Below are 9,055 nucleotides of genomic sequence, written 5' to 3'. Positions count from 1 at the left end.
GTGCTTTGCGAAAGTATTCGGCCCCCTTGAACTTTGCGACCTTTTGCCACATTTCAGGCTTCAAACATAAAGATATAAAACTGTATTTTTTTGTGAAGAATCAACAAGTGGGACACAATCATGAAGTGGAACAACATTTATTGGATATTTCAAAAAAATGTAACAAATCAAAAACTGAAAAATTGGGCGTGCAAAATTATTCAGCCCCCTTAAGTTAATACTTTGTAGCGCCACCTTTTGCTGCGATTACAGCTGTAAGTCGCTTGGGGTATGTCTCTATCAGTTTTGCACATTGAGAGACTGAAATTTTTTCCCATTCCTCCTTGCAAAACAGCTTGAGCTCAGTGAGGTTGGATGGAGAGCATTTGTGAACAGCAGTTTTCAGTTCTTTCCACAGATTCTCGATTAGATTCAGGTCTGGACTTTGACTTGGCCATTCTAACACCTGGATATGTTTATTTTTGAACCATTCCATTGTAGATTTTGATTTATGTTTTGGATCATTGTCTTGTTGGAAGACAAATCTCCGTCCCAGTCTCAGGTCTTTTGCAGACTCCATCAGGTTTTCTTCCAGAATGGTCCTGTATTTGGCTCCATCCATCTTCCCATCAATTTTAACCATCTTCCCTGTCCCTGCTGAAGAAAAGCAGGCCCAAACCATGATGTTGCCACCACCATGTTTGACAGTGGGGATGGTGTGTTCAGGGTGATGAGCTGTGATGCTTTTACGCCAAACATAACGTTTTGCATTGTTGCCAAAAAGTTCAATTTTGGTTTCATCTGACCAGAGCACCTTCTTCCACATGTTTGGTGTGTCTCCCAGGTGGCTTGTGGCAAACTTTAAACTGCACTTTTTATGGATATCTTTAAGAAATGGCTTTCTTCTTGCCACTCTTCCATAAAGGCCAGATTTGTGCAATATACGACTGATTGTTGTCCTATGGACAGAGTCTCCCACCTCAGCTGTAGATCTCTGCAGTTCATCCAGAGTGATCATGGGCCTCTTGGCTGCATCTCTGATCAGTCTTCTCCTTGTATGAGCTGAGAGTTTAGAGGGACGGCCAGGTCTTGGTAGATTTGCAGTGGTCTGATACTCCTTCCATTTCAATATTATCGCTTGCACAGTGCTCCTTGGGATGTTTAAAGCTTGGGAAATCTTTTTGTATCCAAATCCGGCTTTAAACTTCTTCACAACAGTATCTTGGACCTGCCTGGTGTGTTCCTTGTTCTTCATGATGCTCTCTGCGCTTTTAACGGACCTCTGAGACTATCACAGTGCAGGTGCATTTATACGGAGACTTGATTACACACAGGTGGATTGTATTTATCATCATTAGTCATTTAGGTCAACATTGGATCATTCAGAGATCCTCACTGAACTTCTGGAGAGAGTTTGCTGCACTGAAAGTAAAGGTGCTGAATAATTTTGCACGCCCAATTTTTCAGTTTTTGATTTGTTAAAAAATTTGAAATATCCAATAAATGTCGTTCCACTTCATGATTGTGTCCCACTTGTTGTTGATTCTTCACAAAAAAATACAGTTTTATATCTTTATGTTTGAAGCCTGAAATGTGGCAAAAGGTCGCAAAGTTCAAGGGGGCCGAATACCTTCGCAAGGCACTGTAGGTTCAGGGCATTCGGGCTGTTTTTTAAAACAAGCAAACAAGAAACGAATATGTTGATTTATTTCCTAAGAATGAGACTGGTTTAAGATTGCTCTATTAAAGTTATTAATACAAACCAAAGTCAGTTGAATTTGGAATGCATTCTACTTGGCACAGAGTGCTGTTTATCACTGGCTTGCCTGAAAAGTTCTGAGGGAAATACAACATTTCAAATAAATCTTCAAGTCACTACATAAGAACTGTTACTTTTATTGCAATAGTTTATATAAAAAATAACTTTACAACACGCCAAATCAAAATAATGAATGGTTACAGTGGAAAAGTGTGCTACTCCTGGAGAAAATCCTTGACATCTTGTTACTTGGCAACCTGTAATTGACACTGTTTTTTTTAGTTGGTTGAGCATACACTTATCTACTGTATGGGAGAGATGCATTAACTTTTCCAGACGGGAATTAATTTGGTAAAATGACAGCAATTTTTTACAGTTCCTTACTGCAATCATCTACCTATAGACCTACGAAGCACTTTCCATCAATTCAAGTCAAAGGAAGTTCAGAGATTCTGAATAATTCATTTTGAAATGACTTATAACTAATAAACAGTTGTCCATCAATTACATATTTGATCAACTTAAATTGTAGTGGCATCAAAAGGTAGGCCTAAACTATAATTTAATTTAGGCATGTAAATACTACCCATAAGACATTTTCTAAATGGTAAATATCAATGTTCGCCAGCCAGGATATTTACACAGCTTAAATTATAGATATTTTCTTTCACCTAAAATCTTAATTTTTCCAGGACTACTACTGACTTGGATACAGCGATGCGTGCCAGAAGGTGAGTACTAATGATAATTTATTGCAACATACAGAAATAGAAAACATGTATTAAGATGCTGTCAAATTACCTTCATGACCCTTGCCCTTCTTTCATCTGTGGTTCTTTGACCCCTTCTATCTCCTCCACGCCCGCCTGGGTCATGAGGTCGGCAATGTTCTTCTCCAGGTCATCAATGCGGGTGCTCATCTCATCGAGTGAACATGGTTGAGGAAGACAATGGGCCGGCCCATAATAGGCCTTTGGATAACACTGACCAGTGGGTTGTGCTGGCTGGAATTTCTCTCCATAATAACATGAATGATAACCACCCACAGATATTCCCCAGACTACAACTGGTAAGACATATATCTAATGTATTCCTCCTATGCACTACTATACTATGTTATTACCGTTTCATTCTGTGCTGTAATGTAAAGTGCTACCAGCAATATTTGACAACTTAGCCTATGTTTAAAAAAAAACATCAAAAGGGAGTAAAGACAGGTAGTTGTTTGGCAATATAATGGGGGTGTGACTGTATGACACCCCTATTTATAAATGGGCCTTATGATTTGAAAGATCTAGGCCCATACCAAGTTTCCTAAATATGTGGGGGATGCTGCTGTCCCCTTCCTGATCAGTGCATTTAGCTCATAACTGAACTGACAGTTCTGAGTGATAGATGTCTGGAAGGATATTTCTCCCGATGATCTGGTCAGACATGGTCTGGAACTTGTCCTGCATCTGTTGCAGCAGCGTCTGGACCTAACAACATGAGGGCACAGTTTAGAGAGCAGTATCAACATAAAACAGGCTGATGTTATATCTAGTTACCGGTATTCAATGACCAAATGTGACCATTCTTGCATGCAATTTATGAAGATGGTCCAAAAGGCAAATTAGCCTATACTGCAAGGCTGGTTTGGGGTCAATTCAGAATCATTTGGTCGAACTTTATTTAGCATGATTCAAAGCACATACAAATTGGTCGTTTTGTAATCAGTTTGTTTACACTAGCTAGCAAGCTATGCAGAATGATCATGGGAGATGAAGCTACAGCAGTAGGAGCCATTGGTGGTGATGAGCTATTTTGCTGATCGTTGTAGAGTTCGATTCACTACTCCCGAGATGTTTCATACGATCCAATGTATTGGCTATAGGCTATTGAAATCATTGGCTAATGCACATTGACAAATATCCATTCCAGGCCTGGTTGAATGGTGTTAGCAATCTAATTTGGCTATCTAGCCACACTGTCATTGTAATAAACTCACCACATTAGTAAGGTCCTGAACTGACTTTGGATCGGTTTCTGCCATGTTTTTCCTGTGAACGATACTTGTGTTATGAAGTGGTGTACAATGAACTCTAACTAGCTAAAAATAGCTTTGGCTGAAATAAATTCAGGATCCCTTTCCCTACCAGCAGCTCTAGATGCAAAACACGTTGTCTCGCGAGAACACTGAAGCAGGAAACTGACGGAATGGAGGATTGTGGAACATAGAGTTTTTTTTTGGTATGCAGAGCTTCATAACCTGGCCACACTGATTATAATCCCGTGGTTTTCACGTGTGTACACATTAAAACTAGAGGTTGGACTCAGAACACTGTGAACTGCATTGTAATATGACAATAATAAAGACACCATATTTGAGAAACGAATAATCATTGTGTCATGCAGTGACTCCCATAGATGTTTTCTCATAGCCAATAGTTGCGTTGGTTGAAGTCAAATTGTGAAGACAGTATACTGTATACGGTATATCTAATTTGTCTATGAACAGGTTGGAGCGCATGACTGAGGAGTTGTCAATAAATCTGCGCGTAAATGGAAGAGGTATGTTCAGTGGAACAACGTCTGCAACCGCAGTATATTTGAAGTAAATAGAAAGTTATTTTTTTTCTCACTTTCTATGTTACTGAGTCATTGTTCAGGATATTCGAAGACCATACGCGTAACCGGCCATGCAGGTAGGCCAGCTGCCTAAAACCTAAAGGAAAATGTGCACGTTTTCTTAGTGTACACAATGTACATCAATTTCCTCCAAGCGAAACTGTCGATGGCCGTCTATCGGCGCGCACGCTGCAATTATATATGTTTCTATGGTCTTGTATTCATTCTTTGGTAATTTTTTTCTTTCACCGTGTTACCAGTTTATTATCCTGTCGATGTACAGATTACTTACTACATTGCCCCGGGAATATTATCTGAAGGACAGCTTCTGCCAGGTGTTTAGTCAATCTAAAGGGATTTAAATTGAAATGGGGGAATCCATTGCTGGGAGATGTCTTTATTCCTCAAGACAAAATCTGGTTTCTTCACTTTATAACTTGTACAAAAAGTTCAGATTTTGGGTAGTACAGGCACTGGAATTTTGGAATATTTGGAATTTTTCATGCAACTAGGCATATGATAATTAACCTGTACATTGAGGCATGTTGAAGCCCAACCCCTTCATGCTTTGCTGACATAAGTGTTTTTCCCCCAAGTCTTCCAAACACAGGTATCCTAGTATGACAAAGACATTGAATGACACCTAAACTCTGTAGCCTAAAAGCACATGGTAAAGAAAACACTGGAACATTTTATTTGGGGTATTATTGGATAGTCTATCAGTTATTCGCTGTAGCTTAATGTTCAACTGAAAAAGTAAGCAAAGAACATTCAACTTGTGACCTTTTGCTAAATTGTAATGACTCTGAGCTCTTGCACACTCACGTTTCACATGCTGCTCTATATGAAATTACAAAATGTGTATTTTCCCCGACAGACTTTGAATGTCACCAAAGTATCTATTGCCTGTGAAATGTCACCCACTCTTTCTGTATTCCCAGTTCCCTCTTCCTTTATTGCCTGCCCTCCCCCTACTGAATGTTTCATTGAGAGGAATCCTGGAAGTATGACATGATCTGGTAGAAATCATGTCATACTTAGACACTTAGTAGAGTTGAGTTATGCAGAGTGTAATTAAGTATCTCTGTTTATGCTCTAGTCTAGATGTCTCGATCAGTCACTCTGTGGGGACATGAGGAGGTAGTATTAAGGCAAATGTGTACATTGTATCAATATGGGCCTTGTGGTCTACATTGCTCAGAACAGTTCAACAGCCATATTTTCTTCAGCACACCCTAAGAAGGTTGGTCAATCAAATGTATTTATAAAGCCCTTTTTACATCAGCCGATGTCACCAAGTGCTACACAGGAACCCAGCCTAAAACACCAAACAGCAAGCAATGCAGATGTAGAAGTGACATTTTGTTGTTTCAATATTCTTCCTCTGGTTTCCTAGGGAAAAAGGTGAACTTTTGTTTTACTCTACCCTCTCAAAAGTCATTTGAGAGATTGGGCCGAGAGGGAAAACTTAAACATTTTTGTATTTTATTTTTTTATCCAATGTAAATACTGGCAGTTCTGTATGCATTATATTTAAGAGGACTCCATATTTGGCTTCTGCAAATATTAAGACAGCGTGCTGCATTTTATGTAGAGGAGACTAGTAAGAGAGAGATAATGCTATCTTATCCCCTCAAGAATGCTCTCTATGGAAAAGGCAACTCAAGTGTAGTGGTATGTATAGTAGTAATGTTTACTGTAAAATGGAAGGACAATAGTAACAGCTCATGGACTGTTCTGGAAACATTTGCATTCTCAAAGCTTTAAACCCTTTAGCAGCAGTTCTGTGTTCCAGCAAAGAGAGGCAAGGCAGAGTGTGTCAGAGGGTCTGTCTTCAGGGTTATGATATAGCAGTGTTGCTTAGAGGAAAACCTTGGTCTCTTTACAGGTTTGCGACATTAGTAATATGCCAGAGGGCTTTTTGGGATATCCTTCATTCAGATCAGGGTGTGAGAGAATGGGTGTGGGTGGCAAGTTGACTCATGTTTTAAAGCTCCAGTGCAATCAAAAAGGTTATTTTCGTTTGTTATATACAGTACCTGTCCAAACTTGTGACACATACCTACTCATTACAGGGATTTTCTTTTCTTTTTGCCGCAGAGTGAAGGAAAAGCAGCCAACAAGTGCTCAGCATATGTGGGAACTCCTTCAAGTTGGAAAAGCATTCCTCATGAAGCTGGTTGAGAGAGTGCCAATAGTGTGCAATGCTGTCAAGGCAAAGGGTGGCTACTTTGAAGAATACAAAATGTTTTGATCTGAATAACACTTTTAGTTTTAATGTCTTCACTATTATTCTACAATGTAAAAAATAAAGAAAAGCCCTTGAATGAGTAGGTGTTCTAATACTTTTGACCGGTAGTGTATGTACAGTCGAAGTCGGAAGTTTACATACACCTTAGACAAATACATTTAAACTCAGTTTCCACAATTCCTGACATTTAATCCTAGTAAAAATCCCTGTTTTAGGTCAATTAGGATCACCACTTTATTTTAAGAATGTGAAATGTCAGAATAATAGTAGAGAGAATGATTTATTTCAGCTTTTATTTCTTTCATCACATTCCCAGTGGGCCAGAAGTTTACATACACTCAATTAGTATTTGGTAGCATTGTCTTGAAATTGTTTATCTTGGGTGAAATGTTTCCGGTAGCCTTCCACAAGCTTCCCACAATAAGTTGGGTGAATTTTGGCTCATTCTTCCTGCCAGAGCTGGTGTAACCGAGGTCAGGTTTGTAGGCCTCCTTGTTCACACACGCTTTTTCAGTTCTGCCCACAAATTTTCTGTAGGATTGTGGTGAGGGCTTTGTGATGGCCACTCCAATACCTTGACTTTGTTGTCCTTAAACCATTTTGCCACAACTTTGGAAGTATGCTGGTGGTCATTGTCCATTTGGAATACCCATTTGCGACCAAGCTTTAACTTCCTGACTGATGTCTTGAGATGTTGCTTCAATATATCTAAAAATGTTCCTACCTCATGATGCCATCTATTTTGTGAAGGGCACCAGTCCCTCCTGTAGCAAAGCACCCCAACAACATGATGCTGGCACCCCCGTGCTTCATGGTTGGGATGGTGTTCTTCGGCTTGCAAGCCTCCCCCTTTTTCCTGCAAACATAACAATGGTTATTATGGCCAAACAGTTCTATTTTTGTTTCATCAGACCAGATTACATTTCTCCAAAAAGTACGATCTTTGTCCCCTTGTGCAGCTGCAAACCGTAGTCTGGCTTTTTTATGGCAGTTTTGGAGCAGTGGCTTCTTCTTTGCTGAGCGGCCTTTTGGGTTATGTCGATATAGATAGTTTTGTACCTGTTTCCTCCAGCATCTTCACAAGGTCCTTTGCTGCTGCTCTGGGATTGATTTGCACTTTTCGCGCCAAATTATGTTCATCTCTAGGAGACGTAACGCATCTCCTTCCTGAGTGGTATGACGGCTGCGTGGTCTCATGGTGTTTATACCTACGTACTATTGTTTATACAGATAAACGTGGTACCTTCAGGTGTTTTGGAAATTGCTCCCAAGGATGAACCAAACTTGTGGATATTTACAATTCTTTTTCTGATGTCTTTGCTGATTTCTTTTGATTTTACCATATGATCTCAAGCAAAGAGGCACTGAGTTTGAAGGTAGGCCTTGAAATACATCCACAGGTACACCTACCAATTGACTCAAATTATGTCAAAAAGCCTACCAGAAGCTTCTAAAGCCATGACATTTTCTGGAATTTTCCAAGCTGTTTAAAGGCACAGTCAACTTAGTGTATGTAAACTTCTGATCCGCAGGAATTGTGATACAGTGAAATAATCTGTCTGTAAACAATTGTCTGAAAAATTACTTGTCATGCACAAAGTAGATGTCCTAACCGACTTGCCATAACTATAGTTTGTTAACAAGAAATTTGTGGAGTGGTTGAAAAACAAGTTTTAATGACTCCAACCTAAGTGGATGTAAACTTCCGACTTCAACTGTATGTATGTATATTTCTACACTGATGTTGGAATGATACTGTGAAAAAGCGGAGGTGCATAATGATGGCAGCCCCCATCCACTTACCATAAATTCCTTGTTTTGCCATATTGTAAATTGCTCTCCGTTACTCTTTATTTTTTATATGATTATTAGCAGAGTGTACATGATTTACAGTTTATCTTCCAGATCTTGTCAATTTTAAAAAACTAAGTAGATTGTGCTGATGTATTGGCACATTGAACCAACCATATCACGCTCCTTAGTTGAAAAACTTAGTGGATAGTGCTAGAACAATGACGTCATATCTGAATTCTACCATATTTATGCACGTTCGCCCTCGTGAAAATGATAATGCCTCTTTAGTGTAAGAGCTGTTTGAAAAGGCTGTCTGAAATGTCAGCCTGTTTTGGTGGGCTGGAGTTTTGGCCTGTTTGGTGAAATCACCAGGCAGTAAATGAGTTAATAGACCAATAAGAGAGAGTTTCTAACTTCTCTGCCAATAACGGCTAGTTTTCAGTTTCCGCCTCCCCACTCAGACCAACCCAGACAGTCTTAGCAAAATACTTGTCTCTTTGCTAAGAGCTATTGTTGTCGTTTTTGACCATTTTAATTGATAATCACAGTAAGGTTGTTAGCCAGAAATAATTTGATATGGAGGTGCATTGGCATTGTTGAGTCTTGACTGAGTGGGAGATGGTGCATGCAGTTTGTTGGTAACTCATCTTTTAAGGGTACAAGAG

General features: G+C 39.4%; 2 protein-coding genes across 3 annotated transcripts in view; one reads left to right on the top strand and one right to left on the bottom strand.

The window, feature by feature from the left end:
• Nucleotides 1-1,855: 1,855 nt before the first annotated feature.
• hsbp1b (heat shock factor binding protein 1b) lies at nt 1,856-3,933 on the bottom strand. Its single transcript, XM_021569688.2, has 4 exons — nt 3,726-3,933; nt 3,150-3,216; nt 2,540-2,666; nt 1,856-1,995 (listed from the first exon to the last, which is right to left on the bottom strand). The coding sequence occupies exons 1-3, from the start codon at nt 3,768-3,770 to the stop codon at nt 2,542-2,544; spliced, it is 237 nt and encodes a 78-aa protein (XP_021425363.1). The 5' UTR covers nt 3,771-3,933; the 3' UTR covers nt 1,856-1,995; nt 2,540-2,541.
• Nucleotides 3,934-4,034: 101 nt separating this feature from the next.
• The window catches only part of si:dkey-246g23.2 (solute carrier family 66 member 2), an 82,886-nt gene continuing 77,865 nt past the window's right edge, over nt 4,035-9,055 (top strand). Inside the window, exon 1 of one of the 2 annotated variants that reach the window (XM_021569669.2) lies at nt 4,035-4,288. The gene's annotated coding sequence lies outside the window, so the exon portion shown is untranslated. The other variant, XM_021569676.2, reaches the window with a different exon arrangement.

This window comes from Oncorhynchus mykiss, chromosome 2 (genome assembly GCF_013265735.2).
Source record: "Oncorhynchus mykiss isolate Arlee chromosome 2, USDA_OmykA_1.1, whole genome shotgun sequence".
NCBI lineage: Eukaryota > Metazoa > Chordata > Actinopteri > Salmoniformes > Salmonidae > Oncorhynchus > Oncorhynchus mykiss.
Note: the sequence above shows the minus strand (reverse complement) of the source record. Positions and strands in the feature narration are given on the sequence as shown.

Bases quoted from the DNA above. Each gene is read 5' to 3' on its own strand.
- hsbp1b (XM_021569688.2), bottom strand. From the start codon at position 3,770: ATGGCAGAAACCGATCCAAAGTCAGTTCAGGACCTTACTAATGTG. The intron at 3,217-3,725 runs GTGAGTTTATTA...TCATGTTGTTAG, and splicing joins TTCAGGACCTTACTAATGTG to GTCCAGACGCTGCTGCAACA. The intron at 2,667-3,149 runs ATATCCTTCCAG...AACCATGTTCAC, and splicing joins TGACCAGATCATCGGGAGAA to TCGATGAGATGAGCACCCGC.